The sequence below is a fragment of the Monodon monoceros genome, unplaced genomic scaffold (genome assembly GCF_005190385.1).
Source record: "Monodon monoceros isolate NGI ecotype Baffin Bay Population unplaced genomic scaffold, NGI_Narwhal_1 Super_Scaffold_18, whole genome shotgun sequence".
NCBI classification, from domain to species: Eukaryota; Metazoa; Chordata; class Mammalia; order Artiodactyla; family Monodontidae; genus Monodon; species Monodon monoceros.
The window spans coordinates 45,037,633-45,055,450 of record NW_021703774.1 but is presented as its reverse complement, the minus strand read 5'-3'; the positions used below and the strand labels follow the sequence as shown (position 1 = coordinate 45,055,450).

The 17,818-nt window shown below is 43.8% G+C and overlaps 1 protein-coding gene across 1 annotated transcript in view; it reads left to right on the top strand.

The window, feature by feature from the left end:
* RGL1 (ral guanine nucleotide dissociation stimulator like 1) overlaps nt 1-17,818 on the top strand; it is a 141,129-nt gene that overhangs the window by 109,967 nt on the left and 13,344 nt on the right. Inside the window, exons 11-15 of the mRNA XM_029226907.1 lie at nt 2,505-2,537; nt 4,541-4,662; nt 7,118-7,207; nt 11,856-12,042; nt 15,866-16,120. Coding sequence (XP_029082740.1) covers nt 2,505-2,537; nt 4,541-4,662; nt 7,118-7,207; nt 11,856-12,042; nt 15,866-16,120 — 687 coding nt within the window. The remainder of the gene's footprint in view (nt 1-2,504; nt 2,538-4,540; nt 4,663-7,117; nt 7,208-11,855; nt 12,043-15,865; nt 16,121-17,818) is intronic.

The window sequence follows — 17,818 nt, the reverse complement described above, 5'->3', positions numbered from 1 at the left end:
CCCCACCTCCCCACCTCCCCACCTCCCCACCTCCCCACCTCCCCACCCATTGACATTTTCTGTAACCGTGGCATATCTGTCAATACTAAGAAACCGACATGGGCATACTGCTGTTAACTGAAACTCAGACTTGACTCGGATTTCACCAGTTTTCCATGAGCATCCTCGTTCTGTTCCAGGATCCAACCCAGGGCACCCCACTGCATTTAGTTGCCACCCTAGTACCCTCTGCTGTGTGACAGTTTCTGAGTCTTTCCTTGTTTGGCATTACCTGACAGTCTTAAGGAAGACTGTTCTAGCATCCTTAGAATGTCCCACAACCAGGGGGTGTCTGTTGTTTTTCTAGTGATTAGACTGAGGTCACGGGTTTGGGGAAGAATATCACAGATGTGAAGTGTCTTCTCATCGTATCAAGGAGTGAATGACATCAGCATGACATCTGATGTCACTGGTGATATTAGCCGTCATCACTTGGTTAAGGTAGAGTTTGGCAGGTTTTCTACTTTAAAGGGACTATTTTTCCCTTTCCCTCCTGTATTCTTCAGAACCGAGTCACCAAGCCACTTTACTAGTGACACCCCGTCCTCCTGCGGTCACACTTCTCCAGTGGGCAGCAGCCCAATCCTCTACCAATGGTGAGACCATCCCTCCCAGGGCCATTCTGAACCACCGGGAGCGTCCACATGCTGTGAAAGAGAACAGAGGTCCCTCTGACCTGAGCCTAAGCAATGTGTAAACCCCACTGTGAACACATGTGAACCATCTCCTGGCTTTGAGGCTTGGTTTTCATGACTTTGAAAGTTACCTTGGTGACAGAGTTCCTGACCTATTTGTGTAGGGATTTTTTAAAAATCTCATTCATGTAGGTTAGCACTAGTGGCCTTAGATTAGGCCTTGAATGGTCCTTAATTATTCTCCAAATGCTGTCGAGGATCACCTAGCCATTCGAAGACTGCTGCTTCCATCTGCAAATGGGCACGTTGCTGACTGTAGCGGGCCACAAGTCCATTTGGTCCAGTGTGGAGATTATTGAAACCCTGAACTTTCAATAACAGCGAAGATGGTTTTACTGTGCTTGTTCTTCAGGGTGTGATGCAGGGAACTGTGCCCTACCTGGGCACCTTCCTGACTGACCTGACCATGCTTGACACTGCCCTTCAGGACTACATTGAGGTGAGTTCCAGGCTGATGGTGCAGGTGGATCGGCAGCCTTCTCGTTGGTTACCCAAGAGAGAAATACACCTTTGTTTGTACCTATTGAGGGCTTTTTATGAACGTGGCATTGTGCTAGATGCTCTGAGGAATACGAAGATGAGTGACACCAGCAGTGGCTCACAATCCAGTGGAAGGGATATATCAAAGCAGGCAGTGATGGACAGAAATAGTAAGAATTCAAACAGAAATGCAAAGAGAGAAGAGGACAGGCCACGATCAATTCCTTGTGAGGGGAGGTCATGGCAGATCCTTAGGAAGGAGTGGGTTTGAGCAAAGACCGAGGTGCTGGGTGGGACTTTGGCAGGTGGAGCTGGGGGGATAGTGTACCCTCACATTCTACCTGCTGGGGTAAGGAGTCAGTCAAGCTCATGGATTTTTAAGTATCGCTTTATTGTTTCAGATTATTACCTTCTCTTTCTCTCTCAGAATGGGGAAAGAAGTGAAACAAGCTACTTGTTAGTAACAGTAATACAGTAGAATATTACATGGAGAAGAGATTGGATATTTGAAATGAAATTTAAGGATTTCCTGTATACTTAAGTTTATCTCACCTTCCTGGTTATCACATGCAGTCAGTCAGTCTGCTTTTACTCTATCATAATTAGAAGGAGTAGCAGTTATCTTGCAAATTCCCACCTCCAAGGTCGTTGTAAATGTTGTGGACATGCTCCCTCAGAGAGAGATGCTCCGTGTCTCTTCACATCCTCTGCCTCAGCTTATCTCAGGAAACACTCATCAGTGTTGGGGAATTTGAGGGGAGTGACCAATGATTTAGAAGTTAAATTCAGCGTACTGAGAATAGGAGCTGGGACGATGGAGAATTGAAACTTAACTTTGGTGTTCGGTGATGATGTTGTGTAGAAGTTTGATAAACTTCTTTTGATAAAACATTGACAATGTGGTTTCCAGTATGAGTCAATGACCATCTGTTTTTGTTGCTTTTGGTAAAGAAAAAAAAGTGTAACAGAATATTCACTCAAACTTTTGTCTTTACTGTCTCTGCAAATGTATTTGGATTCTGTGTTGTAAATCCTTTATCATTACTGTTTTAGTTGGTTTCAGACATCTTAAGAGAAGGCCGTCTGCCAATCCTGTCCTATTATAATTAAAAGAATGTTTTTCTTTTAAGCGAATGATGTTTCTTTTCCTCCATTGTAGCCATAATTACAGTGTCATGAATAATTGTGACTTTATTATCCCTTTGAGCTATTTTAACAAAAACCTAGAACAAATAAGGCTGAGTTTCAAAGTAGCTTGGTTTGTAATTCATTTAAAAAAATTTCTTTCAGGGTGGGCTGATAAACTTTGAGAAGAGGAGAAGGGTAAGTAGGGGTCTTGGCTGTGGTTTTCCATTTTACTTCATCTGGGCACGAAAAAAATTAGAGGAGTGGAGACTTAAATTTTTTGCAGAGGCAGAAAAAAATTAGCATTTATTGAAAATTTATCAGATGTCATTGTCCTTGGCATGTTGTTATGTGGTATTGCCCAAGAGCCCTGTGGGGTAGGTTTTATCATCCTCAATTCAAGGGTGAGGAAACCAGGACGCAGAGAAATGAAGTAACTTGACCAGAGTCACTGGGTAGCACAGCCAGGGTTCAAATGCTGTCCTGTCTCTCCTGAGCCTTCAGTTCTTCCTTTACCCCCTCATCATCTCCTTCTTTACAATCAGCTTCAGCAATAACAGGTCCATTCTATTAAGGAGAAAGGGTTTCATAAGAGTATATGTTATGGAAGGGTTAATAAAGATGGTTAACTCCTGTAGGCCTATTGAAGAGAGGAAAGGAAACGGTCTTCATTGTTAACATGTGGATAATTATTCTTTTCCTTTCCTGTCAGCATAGGAAGGGGTGTGCAACATCAATTTGAAATTTTTCTGTGGAGAGTAGAAGAGTTCCACACTGCATGAAAAAAGATAAAACAGAGTTTTGAAAATTCGCTATGGGTTTACTGTTTTTTAAAATCGTATATTTAAACAATTCCAAGGAATATGAGTGAGCAAAATAATAACTTCACTCCGTAGTAACTCTCATTGTTCTTTACTTATTCTTTCATTCTTTCATCCCACAAACGTTGACTGCAGACCTAACAGGGGTCGGGCAGTGTGGTAGGTTTAGGGATTGCAGCAGAAAAAGCCCAGAGCTCCCTGCCCTCATAAAGTTCACAGTCAAGGAGGAAAGTAGACAAACAGGCAGTTACAATGCAGCCTGATAAGGGCTTGTGAGCAGAAGTAGTGGGTATTATAGGAGCACATGGGAGGGGCATCTAGCCCCAACCTGTGGGGTCAGAGAAACTTCCAGGAGGAAATGACATTGCAGTTAAAACCAAAGTTTTAGGAGCTGACCAGGCTGAACTCATCAGTGACAAGATATACTACCCTAGACGAATGTAAGCCTTCTGTCCCTGCTAGTGTTTGATGATAAATGTTCCTTGGATACTGAGACCAAGGGTGGAGGTGACTGGATGGGAAGTTGACACCTACGGAATCTGCCAGTTGTTGGGCTGCTTCTGTCCTGTAACATTAAAACAAATTCAGTTATTGCCTCCACAGTTACCCGTCTCTGTCCTTTCCCTTCAGAATAACCCTGGATGGTAATCTCTTTCTTTTTAAGACTAGCGTGTTAAACTTTGGGAAAGTTTGAGTGTAAAACCTAAAGCTAAAGCTTATATCCATTGCTGACTTTAAAAACATCTTTATTGAAACATCTAAAGAAGTATAAATAATTTTGGACATAATTATACACTTGCTTCTCTTGTGAGCTTTAAAAGACTGAGTTAAATGATTTACTGGAGTAGTAAAACCCCAAAGATTCAGGAAATCTAAACATTCAAGTTTATGAGGCCCTAGACTGTTTAGATATTCAGACCTACCAAAACTTATTTATTGAGGGGTAAGGGTTGAAGAAGATGGGGGTGGGAAACTTGTGCGCTTCCTGACTTAAGAGTAATTATTTTCGTTATCTTTTAGGAAGTAGAATTTTTAAGTACATTTTAGAAGGACTTAGGCTTAAAAAGTAACTCTTCTGTCTCAAGAATGGAGATGGAAAAGAGAAAAAGGAAGTCACTATGACTTTAGGTAGTACCTAGTTTGGGTCGCTTTGGTAGCTTGTTTTATTCACATAAATTGCTTTTTTCAAGGAGAAAGAAGGATTGACCACTAAAGCATGCAAAGGCACCAGTGAGTCAGAGTTACAAGCAGTACTTTAGAATCCTCCTAGATGCATTTGTCCGTCATTTATCCTACTGTGGTGTGTTTTCATGTTGAAAACATGTCTATTTGGTTGGCCTTTTAATTCACTCTTTCTCTTTGGTGCTCTGTCTGCTCTAGGAATTTGAAGTGATTGCCCAAATCAAGCTCTTACAGTCTGCCTGCAACAGCTATTGTATGACCCCAGACCCAAAGTTCATCCAGTGGTTCCAGAGGCAGCAGCTCCTAACAGAGGAGGAGAGGTAGGAGGACACATTGCCCATCAGGGCGGAGCTGTGGTGTTGGCCAGAGGGATACTGCATCTGGTTCCTCATTTGGCCGTTTATTCAACAACTATTTAGTGAGCAGCTCCAAGGTTCCAGATCCTCGGTTTTCAAAGGTTAATGGTATAGCAGGAAGAATTGAACTGATGGCATCAGAAAATGTGCTTTCAGATTCTTGCTCTACCATTTATTTATCTTTGTCACCTTGAACAAGTCACTTCTTCCTGATCTTCAGGATGCTTACTCTGAAATGTTTCTTTAAGATGATTAAATGTAATCATATTTGAGACAGCATCGTTACCATGTTTGTCACTGTTAGTAATTGGTACTAGCTTTGAGGGAGCTTTCAAGTGGGGAGGAGAGACAGACTCATGAAGAATTGAAATAACAATGGATAGTCACAGTGCTGCAGGACCCATAGGCAGGAACAGTTCACCTGGCCAAGGAAGTGGGGGGAAAAAGGGAAGATAACATGAAGGCATTAACATTTGGGCTGGGCTGTGAAAGAAAGAAAAGATTTCACCAGGAGAACTGGAGAAGAACATTCCAGACAGAGAGGAGAACGTGAGCAAAGGCCTGGTGGCCTGACCAGCTTGGCATTTGGAAGAACAATTGGACTCTGGTTGGTTCACAAGGGACGGGTGTCAAAATAGAGGCTGACGAGCTTGGAAAGGTACATTAACTCCAGTGCCTTGAATGTTGGCCCAGCAGGGAGGGGTGTGTAGCCTTTACCCTGTAGTTCAGAGGATTAGAGTTCACAGGCCATATCCAGCCTACCTCCCGTTTTTACATTTTTAAATGGTTGAAAAAGAAACAAAAGAAGAGGAATGTTGTGACGTGAGGCAGTTATTTGAAATTAAAATTTTAATATCCATTAATAAAGTTGTACTGGAACACAACCCATTCATTTCCCTCCTATTTATGGCTGCTTTCGTGCTTTAAAGACAGAATTGAGTAGTTGCAACAGCGACTCGCCCTGTACAGAAAATATTTGCTGACTTTTGCTGTAGACTAGGGGATTTCCTTGAAAGTTTATCAGCAGGGAGGGTGAAGTTGACAGCAAAATAAGTATTTTGCCAATGAGGAAATTGAGGTTTAGAGAAGTGTTATAACTGGTCAGTGACAGAGTTTGGAATCAAGCTCAGGTCTGCCTGACTCTAAGCCTAAGCTCTGAAGGTGGTTGTATAATGTTGGACAGGTCATGCAAGCCCTGGAAGCCTGTTTCCTCATTTGAAAGCCAGATGATTTCTGAGGTCCTTTTAAATCTCAGAATGGCTTGGTCCTGTTACATTAAAACCTTTGATTCAAGAAAAAAAAAAAAAAAACCCTTTAATTCAGAGTACCCATCGGTTAATGAGACTTTTTCTTTGCTATGTAGAAAACAAAACAGTTGCTGCCTCTCTTTACATTTTCTGGTCTGATGATCAGTGTGTGTGAACTGCCTCTGTGGATATCCTTCTCACGTATGGAACATACACACCATGGCTGGTGGTTTGGATCAGAGAGTTCAGACTCAGAATATCAGCTGTGGAATTGACTTTCTAATGATTAAAGGAATCTTGTTAAACATATCCCATTTTTTTCTTGCTGTTTATAAAACCCCTACGGCTTAAGTTAATATTTGAATAATTCCCATCTCAATGAATACTTCTGCTTGACCAACTACCTGGATACATCTTCAGGTTTAAAAAAAGTACACATAATAAGCAACTTCCCAAGCTAATATTCACCACTTAGCCTTCCTCACCTACCGGGAATCAAGTACATCTCCTAGCTAGAGCTCCAAGCTTTCATAAAAGACATTTCAAGGCAGATATAAATTCTTCTTGTGCCTGTGGAAGTTATATCTGCCTGGCATATAGACGTCTGAATCTGGAGCATTTTTAATTTAGGAGGTTTTGTCAATTAGAAATCATATTTATATATTTTTATCAATAATATAACTGCCTATGTCTATTTACTGAAGATTAGATCATTTACAGATGTCTCTTCTTTCACTTCCCTTAGATAAACAGTAAGTTGAGCACGTGCAGGGGCGCGCGAGCACACACACACACACACACAGAGCAATGGGAGGGAGGTGGGAGAGAAGAAATGATTCTTCCCCTGGCCCAGCAGTGGGTTGAGAACAATCAGGGAAACAGAAGGGAGTCAGCTTTTGATGCTGCCAGAGCAGGCAAAGTCATGTGTTTGACGCCTGCAAAACTAAACAGCCTCACTCTGTACACCAGTAGGGCTTTGAGGAGGGATGTGCCAATTTGTACAATCTGGTCATTAAGTCAGTACCCTCTGACATTCGCCATAGAACAGCATGGTACGTATCTTTACTTTGAATACTCAGAGCCTATGTCTAAAAGGAAGCCAGTAAATCATGTGGATTTAAATCTGTTCACCTCCCTAGCTCTGCCCTCACGAGCTCCCCTCTCTCCCCCAGCTACGCGCTCTCCTGTGAGATCGAAGCGGCGGCCGATGCCAGTGCCACCTCTCCCAAGCCTCGGAAGAGCATGGTGAAGAGGCTCAGCCTGTGAGTGCCACCCTGGGGTCCCGGGGGGGTCCCGTCTGAGTCGGGAGGGGAAGGATATCCAACAGAGTTCCCCTGAGCCAGTTCACTCACTGAATAGTTTAAATAGTTTATCTTTCTGTCATGAATTCAATAGGTTTTCTAAATCCACTCATTCTTCCCCAGTGTTCCCTCTGGTCTGAACCACCATCATCTCCTGCCTGCAGCACTCCAGCAACATCAGTACTGGCTTCCGGCCCCACCCTTGCTCCAGCAATCTGTTCTCCACCCAGTAGTCTGGTCATGTGTTAAAATGTACACCAGATTACATCACTTCCTTACTTTACAACTTCTGATGGTCTTATTTTAAGGTAGCCCTGAACTCCTTATCCTGTTTCACTAGGTGCAGCGTGATTTTCCCCTACTCTTCTTACCAGCTTCCTCTTGTCCGACACACCCCCTTGTTCACCAGGATCCAGGCTTACCTGTCTCCCAGCCATCCTTCAACCACACCAGGCTCGTTCTGCGCTAGATGCACCAGGTGTTTGCACTAGATGTCCCTGTGGCCTGGCGTGTGCTCTCTCTGGGGCTCGCTCCTTTCAGATGTCGGCAGAACCATTACCTCCCGAGAGAGCATCCTGTCTAATGTTGCCGTCTGCCCAGTCAGTCCCAATCATACCGGCTGTCACCTTCATTGGAATGTAAGCCACCTGAGAGCAGGAGCCTTGTGAATCATACCCATGGCTGTTTGCCCAGCTCAGTGCAAGGCGTAGCTAACTTCGTAACACCTTGTCTCCCTTTGAGTACAATCCAGTCTTTACAGTGGCCCTCAAGACCCTTCAAGACCTGCAGTACCAACTGAACCCCATCTGCCCGTCCCATCCCCGTCTGTCGTCTCACCTTTCCCTCTCACTCTACTCCGTGAACCCCGGCCCCCCAGGCCACCCTGAGCACACAAGTCACACTCATTTTTATTTGCTGTTTCTTCTGCTTAGAGCACTGTTCCCCAGGTAGCCAAATGGCTCACTCCCTCACTTCCCCCAGATCTTTGTCACCTTCTCATGAGCCTTCCCTGACCACCTTATTTAATAGTACAGCCTGTCCACGTTGCCTACCCGTGGCACACTGTCTCACCCTCAGCTGCTTTGGATTTCTCCATTGCGTTTCCCTCTGGCTGATGTGCTCTATGTTGTATGTGTCTGTTTATTATCTAGAATGCAAACCCTATGAAGACGGGCATTTATGTCTGTTTTTTATTCATTGCTAACCCCGGAACCTAGACTGGTGCCCGACACATAGACGGTTAATAGATATTTATTGAATGAATACATTGAGCCGTGTGCCAACACTGTTCTGAGAAAACAATACATGTATTTCTCGTCCAATCCGCAAAATAACCTAGTAGGTCCTGCTATTATACCAACTTTATAAACCAGGAAAGTAAGGCACAGACAAGGTAAGTAGTATGCTGGTTATTGTAGGATCTGGGCTCAAATGCAAGATTTAGCTCTAGAGTCAAGGTCATAACTCTTTTACCGTCTTCCTAGTGGAGAAATACTTTCTGAAGGAAGAGGGGAAGGAAAGATGGAATGGGAAGTAAGAAGTGGAGGAGGGGAGAAGATGAGGGAGGGAAGTAAGAAAAGTAGGAGGAGAGAAAGGCTCAGGAGGAAGGAAGGAAAGGAAGACTGATGTCAGTCTAATTAGACCCTGTGCCTGGAAGCGGCCACTGCATGCTCATTTTTATATAACTGCTTCCCTTGACTCCGAGTATCTGTATTTACTGTGCTGGGTGCTCTAGCAGCTCGGGGTCCTCTCCCAGCACCCACTCTGGCAGCGTGCAGCCTTTGTGAGGATATTCATGTGAAATCCAGGAGAGGCAGTACTGTCAGGGTGCAGAGTCCTGCACAAAGTGTGGTGGACACTCCATACATCTCTCTCGTTAGTGAAATCTTGCCCATATGCTTGAGTTTAACCCTTGGTATCTGCAGTTGAGTTTGAACATTGATTAGGAATAGCACAGGTCACATGTCCCCCATCTTATTCCTTGTACATATAAAGGTGTTTGTATAACATTCATTTTCAAAAAATTTTATGATCTTAGCATTTTTTACAAGTGTTGAAAATGTATTTTTTCCTCTCCCCACATTTAATCACCCATCATCCAAAGAGATCGGAGGGAATTTTGGAGCCTTAGGGGGAGAGGTGCCTCATTTGAAGGTCAGAGACGCTTAATGTTGTGCTAGAATTAATCTTTGCAAAGCAGAATGACCTCATGGGATTGTACCAATGGAAGAACCTTTAGTCTTTGAACAATTTAGTTCTAAGTTAGAGACTCTCAGTTAACGGGCTAAGGACCACTAATTCACAGCCTTCCAAGGTCTACCTTGTAATTCATGGAGAAGTAAGACAGTAGCATTATTTTCTCTTCTGTGAATTGTGGTCAGTTTAGCTTTTTTCCCAAAGCCCCAGTAGTGCTTGGAGGTCCAAGAAAGGAGGTGACATGGAAAATGGGGCAAGAGATGGTGGGGTGGAGATGAGACAGAACAAAGATATGCTTTAGGTCTTGGAATTTGAGCTTGTGATTCCCAAAATTATTTAATAAAAAAAAACCAAACCCATCTTCATTGTTTCTGTTATTTTATATAGCCAGTGCTTGTTTGGGTTTGGGTCTGTCTGCTAGTTTCTTTACGTGCCATTCCTTCTTGCATCTTACAACTTCCTTCCTTGCTGTCTGTTAATGGTAAACAGTCATTGTCTGAGAAAGTCTTTATTTTGCCCTCACTCTTGGAATTATATTAGATGGGTATGGAGTTCAAGGATTACTGTTATTTTCACTCAGCACTTTGAAGATATTATTCCATGTCTTCTGACTTCTGTTTTTGCTTTTGAGATGTCTGTTGAATTCTGTTCCTTTGCATTATGCCCCCTGCCCTGTTGCTTTTAAGAACTTCTTTTGTCTTTGATATACCACTGTGCAGGTTAAGTGGGGATTTAGTCTTATTTATCCTATTCAAGATGTGGTTCCTGGATGTGAGGATTCATGTGGTTCATTAGTTCTGGAATCTCCTCAGCCACTGTCTCTTCAGATGTGGTCCCTTTTCCATTCTCTCATTTGTCTTCTTTTGGAATTCTCCCTACGTACATGCAGGCATTTCTTATTCCATTCTCTGTGTCTTTTACCCTCTCTTATTATTCATGCCTTTATATTTTGATGCTGGTCTCTGAGGATTTTCTTCAGAACTATCATCTAGTTCACAATTTTTCTCTTCCACATTTATTTAATCCTTCCACCGAGTTTTTAGATTTAAGTCACTACCTTTTTCACTCTAGAAGTGAAATTGTTTTTGCAAATTATCTTCCTGTCCTTTCTTCAGAGCGTCTCACTCTTAACTCCCATTTTCAGTTTTTTCTTGTACGTCTTTAATGTTTTTCAACATACTTGTTTTATAACTTGGCTCATGGTAGATACTCAGATATTTGTTGAATGAATGAATGAATCAATTATTACTTTTTTTCTGACAGTTCTTGTAATCTAAAGTTCTCAGGAGCCTAGATTTGCTGTTTTGTTATGCCGGTTGACTCTCTCTTTGGGTGGGTTATTTCCTTGTGTGTATTTTGTAACTTTGTATAGTGAGCTCATCTTTATCAGGGAATTCTCTGCAGCCTGTGTTGAAGGTGTACTCCTCCAGGAAGTTTGTTGTTGTTGCTGTTGCTTTTTAAATGCTAGTTTCTTCAGAAGGATCACTGGCCTGAGAGTTCCTAGTTCCTAGATCAGCTAAGTAATAGCAGATCTGAGTGAGGTGCTGGCTAAAATCACACATGATCAGGGGAGACATTTTTCTCCTACCCAAGCTCAGGCCAACAGGTAAGTTTCACTGCTGTCTTCCTATGTCAGTAGGAAGATTTTTCTTTTAGCCCATCTTTTTACTAAGGGTACAGCCCTCTGAGGATCCTGGCTCTTTGTAAAGGATGTCAGTACTCACTGCCCACCTTACATAGACAGAAGCCCTCATCTTTGGACCCTGCGTACGTGTTGAAACCCATGTGCCTAGTTCGCCAGGGTTGGTACCTCCACTCCCCATCCAGAGCAGAATTAGTTTGCATGTTCTGGTTTTCAGTGCACTTTTCATCTCTGGCCTGCAGGGACTTTTCTTACTGTCTTGCAAGCCCAACTTTAAAAAGAAGTTTTAATGTTTCTCATCTAGTTGTTTTATAGTGAAGGAGTTTAGGTTATTTTAGTTCACTAGATTGTTAGAAAAGAAGTCTTCCTTCTTGGTTTCTTGTCCAGCACAGTGCCGGCCTCCTTCTTCTGCCTCCTGGATTTTATTTTATGGTGGGAAGTGATAGGGGTGTGGCCACAATTTGACCCTGCCAAAGTGGTACAGAACTCTCAAAAAATGGAGAACCATTGACCCAGAAAGACCTCAGATTAACATGGCCTTTCATTCAGCTAAGCAATCTGTGTGTTCTTTGAGGTTGGGAATAATCTATTGGGACAAGATGTTTACTGTGATCTGTTAGAAACTTTGTAGCAAGTGTTTCCCTAAAATAATAATGACAGGGTACACAAGACTGAGAAAACATCGAGGATTCAGTTAACACAAAAATATTTGCTTAATCATGGATTCCAGATTTGTAAGAGCCTGAATGCCTGGCATTATGTTTTCTGCAGACTGTTTCTGGGGTCGGACATTATCACCAGTAGCACTCCCACCAAAGAACAGCCCAAGTCCACTGCCAGCGGGAGCTCTGGTGAGAGCATGGACTCTGTCAGTGTGTCATCCTGTGAGTCAAATCACTCAGAGGCGGAGGAGGGCTCCATCACTCCCATGGACACGCCTGATGAGGCTCAAAAAAAGGTATATACTTCACCCTTTTCCGTAATTCCTAATGCGGGCACCTGACCTAGTGTTTGCCACACGAGGGGTGTCTGTTTTCCAGTTGATCACTCTACAGCATTTTGCAAGTCATGTTTTTAAGAGGTGTTAAAAGCAGAGTTCAATCTGGGGACTCATTCCTTATAGAAACATGTCTAGAAGCGACATTCATTGAGGCTTTGAAATATTGTTCCATTCCCACATCCAGAGGCAACTGAAGGACTGTGACTTGTAACATGAGCTACACTTTATTCAGAAGATGGAGAATTTTCTTGGAGCAAAAAGTCAAGAGCCAAAGGTGTGTCAGTCTCTCGGTGTCATACCTTGTCTCACCCAAGGTTTTACCACAATAATGGTGCAGGGCAAACCACTCCAAAACTTAGAGACCTCAAACAGCAACCATTTATCCTCTGTCCTGCATCTGCAGGTTGGATTGCGCTTGGCCCTAGGCCATGGGTTTGGTCCAGGTCTGCTCTACCTGCCTCTTGTTATTTTTGGAGTTATGAGCCACCCAGGGCATGCTCTTATTGCACTACATTGGATAAGCAAGAGGGCAGTCTCAGTCCTGCAAGTGCGTAACAAGGCTTCAGTTGGGTTCTGTCTCCCAAAATTTGTTGTTCAAAGCAAATCATGTGGCCAAATCCCACATAAATGAATGAGGTGGGGAACTACATGCCACTTCTCATGGGAGGAACTGTGGAGTCTCAGGGCAAAGGGCACGGATGCAGGGGAGGTTGAGGAATTGGTAATAAGGGTATAATCTACTGTGTCCCCCAAAAGGGAAAGTGATGAGAAGTGATAAAGGAATTCCCAGAGAGAGTTTTTGTTCTCCATAGCTGCATAAATAAGTGAAAAGGAAACAAAAGATCCACCTTCATCTTCTCTACACACCTGCTTCAGTCTGTTGGTCAAGGAGCTTGAGTCAGAGATGTCAACTTTGATGTGACTAGGACTTGCACCATTTGGGGAGGATCTTGGCTGCCATACTTGCTGTGTAAGTGGCTTTACGCTTAGGCCAGTGAGGTAGAGTGTTGGTAACAATTCCTTCCTTTCATTTGTATCTGCCATTCTGCAAGGGGATGCGTGTGCTGTTTCACATTGCGTTATAAGCACCAGCAGCAACCTGGGAACCCTCAGGTGACCTTGTCACAAAATAGCCAATCCAGAAAGGGCTCATTAGACCTGAGATGACTCAGATGCTGCCCTAGCGGGATTTCTCACCTTTTTGCTTTGAAATCTGGAGACACATCTTTAATGCTCCAAATATTGAAGGAAAGCTCTGCGAACACCCAGGGACTGGCTGTTCTCTCAGGCATATCTCCTTAATCAGGGATGGAATCATTCTCCGTGACTTGACACTCAGCATTGACTTTGTCAAAATCTGGAGTGAGGCCCCATCATTCACCTTTTGACAGGTTCTTAAGCTTTTTAGGCCCCATTTCTGATGATGGACATTGTACAACAGTGACAACTAAGCTATTGCCCACATCTTTGTGGGATTTCTACCTGTCCAGGAAGGAGGTAGAATCACATTTGCATCTGTTGATGCAGTGGACGTGCACACAGGTCCGGGTCATCCCTTTTAAAGCTATGCAGAAGCCCTGCGTGTGTCCTGTGCACACCCCTTGCTGCATCCTTTTTGTCTCCCCCCTTATCACACTGGCTCTTCAGTCTCTTGCGCAAGTCATGAATTTTAATTCTCTGGATGAACGGTTTTCAGAGTCACGAATTTCTGTGGGTTTAAAAATGAGTAATTGAATTGGACGCAAGTAGTTGCTGGGCTGCAGAAGCCCCGAATGTTAACTGGAAAGGCCTCAGTTCTGCTCAGTGCTTGGCTGGCCCCAGAGACCTTCACAGCTCCTCCCTACCCTGAGGTCCTGCAGCCCTCCCCGCCCACCCTGCCTTTCCCACTGGCCACACTGTGAGGCCCCTCTTTTGAGTAAAGTGTAATTTGCATTCCTTTTTCTTCATTCCCCTGACCATGGTTTCTAAACATTTATTTCACATTTGCTCCACACTACTTAAATTCCCAGTAAGAATTTGGGCTCAAGAGGTGGTCCGTTTCATGGTGCTGTATAACCCAGGCATCTTCAAGGCTTTATCTTAAATGTCATTAAAATCATGGAAAAAAATCTAACAAAAAGGATTTATGTGGAGGAAAGGGAAGGGGAAAAAATTGAACCAGTAATTGGAAAGGGGACCCTCTTGGCTACTGTGTAGTATACCTGCAAGCAAAGTCAGGCTGTTAAAATTATCCACCACCAGTTAGCCCTCAAATTGAGCCACTAAGTTGATTCACTTGGGAAGCTAAGAAAAAAAAAAAGTAACTAAACAATGTTATGATAAAGCCTCAGTTGGACTCCTGCATTACTAGAGTTGTCACATCATCTTGCTGGCTCTATTAAACTAATGATGCAGTCGAATTGAATGTACGGTTATTTAAGGTACAGTTATGCCACAGGAAAGGGAAGTCATAGGAAATAAAATAGAGGAGACTCCATTTTACTTGGAAGCCAGAGAATCAGAAAGCTAAATTTCTGTACTTTGTTTCCATGGGAAGGTAGATGGGTACGAAAGAAATTAGTAAGTTATTTATTTTTTAAATGACTTCCAGATTATTTTATTGGATTAATGTGGTATAATTTAGCTCAGCTCATTTTGAGAAATTATTTGTAATTTTCTATAAAAAGAATTGATATTTCAAATGATTCAATTAATGGTATTTTTTGGACCACCACCTAATGAGTTCGGGGCATCCTATTTCTTTGGTATTTGGTGTTGCACATATAAGAACCCTGTCATTAATCAGAAAAACCCATTAACTCTAGTACCTCATTCTTTAATTATCCTTGGTATACAACATGAAAATGTGTACAGATGGTTCTGGAAGCACATGTGGTTAAGTGGTGGAGCCTCTCATAGGCTGTGTTCCCTTGGGCAAGTCACTCTCTTTCTCTGAATCGTGTTTCCCTCATATTTCTAATGCTCTGAATTTTGTTCACAAGATAGTTGGGAGACCAAAATGAGATAAGATGTCTGAAAGCTCATCACAAACCTCACAGCCTCACGGTGCTGGGCATCCCTGGGGCAGTGGTGCGCTGTGTTCAGTCACCACATTCTCACCGACTCCACCCTTGCTGCACCCTTGCTCTGCGAACCTGGCCGTGGAAGTCGGGAAACTTGAGAGCACAGCCTGCCGGTGCTGTCAACAGCTGTGGCCTCAGGTTCCTCAGCAGTAGAGAGGGATTGGGGCCAGGCCATCTCCAGGTGCCTTTCCAGGGCTCATGTTCCCTGCAGAGCTGGATAATCTGTGGTCCTCATCTTAGAGACTTCTAAAAATATAGCCATTTCTCTCCTCCAAAACCTGACGGTGAAACGGAATCACAGTAGAAAGGATCTCTGGGGGCAGGTCAAGCGTCCTTCCTGCTCGAGGCAGTAGGACTGGGCTTTCTGCCCGGTGAGCTTCGGGGTTCCTTCACAAGCCCATATTGCCTCTAGTTTCTGGTATTTGCTGCCACCTGCTGGTTACCCTCCTTCAGAGCAGCTAAAAGCTCTGGAAATGAGAGGACCACCTTGCCTCCCATGATGCAGAGTGATTCGGCTGAGCACTGAGTCACTGACAGGCATCTGCCATGGGGGTGCTTCCACCAGAAATAAGACACACGTGTGCTGTGGGCTGCTGTGGAGGAAATAACGGAAGTTTATTAGTCTCAACCTCGACCTCTGCTTTGAAACTTGGGAAGCACACTGTTGGCCAGGGTTCCTAACAGTTCTGTTTCCTTCTGGGCTGTGTTTACCCTTCCAGCTCTCCGAGTCCTCTTCCTCATGTTCCTCCATCCACTCTATGGACACAGCTTCCTCAGGGATGTCGTCCTTGATGAACCCCCTCTCCTCCCCTCCGCCCTGCAACAACAACCCGAAAATCCACAAGCGCTCTGTCTCTGTGACATCCATTACCTCGACAGTGCTGCCCCCCGTTTACAACCAACAGAACGAAGACACCTGCATAATCCGCATCAGCATAGAGGACAACAATGGCAACATGTACAAGAGCATCATGGTAAGGCGCTCAGACCGACACCCGAGTGCTCACGTGCCGTGTCAGCACATATACGTGCGTTCACACAAAATGAGTATGTGCCACATGCATCGATGCCGAAATCTCCCTGGATATAGACTAATAATACATAAAAATCTGCATATCAGCAGTGCGTATAGGATATAATTTTTACGTCTTAAAAGTTGCTAAACCTTATTCATCCGGGTCAGTATCACCCTCTTCAAAACTCTCGGTTGGGATGACTACATAAATGCATCCCAGGGAAGATGCCACTGCTGCACGCCTCCTTGCAGGTCTTCCTGGGGATTAACGTGTCTGCGTTTATCACTGAATTGCTGTGCATTCTTAGCAATCTCCTCGGTGGTGGCAAAGTTTTCTCCTTTAGTCACTTGGACTCAGACTTAGTAAAGTGGGTGATCAAGCTGGACGTACAGTTTGCGTCCACGAGGAGCTATGCTTATAAATAAGACATCTTCTTGAGCTTCCTATAAAAACTCTGTTTCTGAGCACAGTCCCAAAAATGTGTTCAATAATGGCAGTCTTTTTGGAATACGTACAGAGCCTCTCCTGGTAATAACGTTAGGTGTGTAAGGTCTTGTGTGTTCATTACAAGAATAGACTCCTTATCTTAAAGGATGTATCATGTATTGAAAAGCAGACTCTCCTTTGCAGTAAAACCCCACAGTAAAGTGTAAATCTCGCATCTCTCCGCATCTTCATGACTTGCCTTCTTCGAGCCACACTGACTGCTTATAAGCTCAGCTTTGAATATGATGTAAGTGATAAGGAGTCACACTGTCTTTTCACATCTGAAGAAAAGCTTTACTAAAGCATTCACTGAATCAACAAAATATTTCTTGAACATTAGTTGTGTACTAGTCATTGGACCAGGCTTTGGGAACAGGGAGATGAATGAGACATTTCTGTCTTTGAGGAACTTATAATCAAAAAGGAGATCATAAAGCATTTTTCAAGACGTATTAAATACTTTAATAGAGGTCAGATCACATTGTAAAGGGCCTGCAGGCCTCATGAAGGAGTTTGCGTTAGTCTTGCAGGAGAGTCTTATCGCAGGCTTTTAGGTGGCGATCAGATTTGTTCTTTAGAGAAGAAGCAGGCATTGTGGAGACCTGATTCAGAAGTGCAGGGGGAGTAGATTGGAGGTGGCGGAGCGAGTTAGAAGCTGCCATTATATTCCATGTAGGACGTGTTAAGGGTTTGAATGATGGTCTGGAGATGGTATGGATTTTTGCAAGATTTTTGCAAGATTTTTCTAAGTTAGAATGATGGAATTCATCCATTTAGTTATGAACTTTTTGCTTACTGTTCTGGGGGAGTGGAAGAGGGAGGACGAAAGGTTGTCCAGGCAGCCGGATGGTTGGTGGTCCCGTCCAGTGCAGTGTAACTACTGGAGCAGGGGGTTTGGGGTGCACTTAATCCAAGGTCACCACAGGACATCCAAATGGCATCACCTAGTAGATGGTGAGAAACACAGGTTGGTGCAAGGCTGGTGGTGCTGGGGTCGAACGCTGGGAGTTGTCCAGCTCCACCGGCTGGATGCGGTCGTGCAGCGAGTGAGGAAGGGCTGAGGCGGAACCCACGTGGTAGTGAGGGAGGAGTGATAAGGGAGTGTCCGAGAGGAAGGGGCGCCACCACCAGGCAGCCGAGGTCATCAGTGGTATTATTGTATTTTCAGGG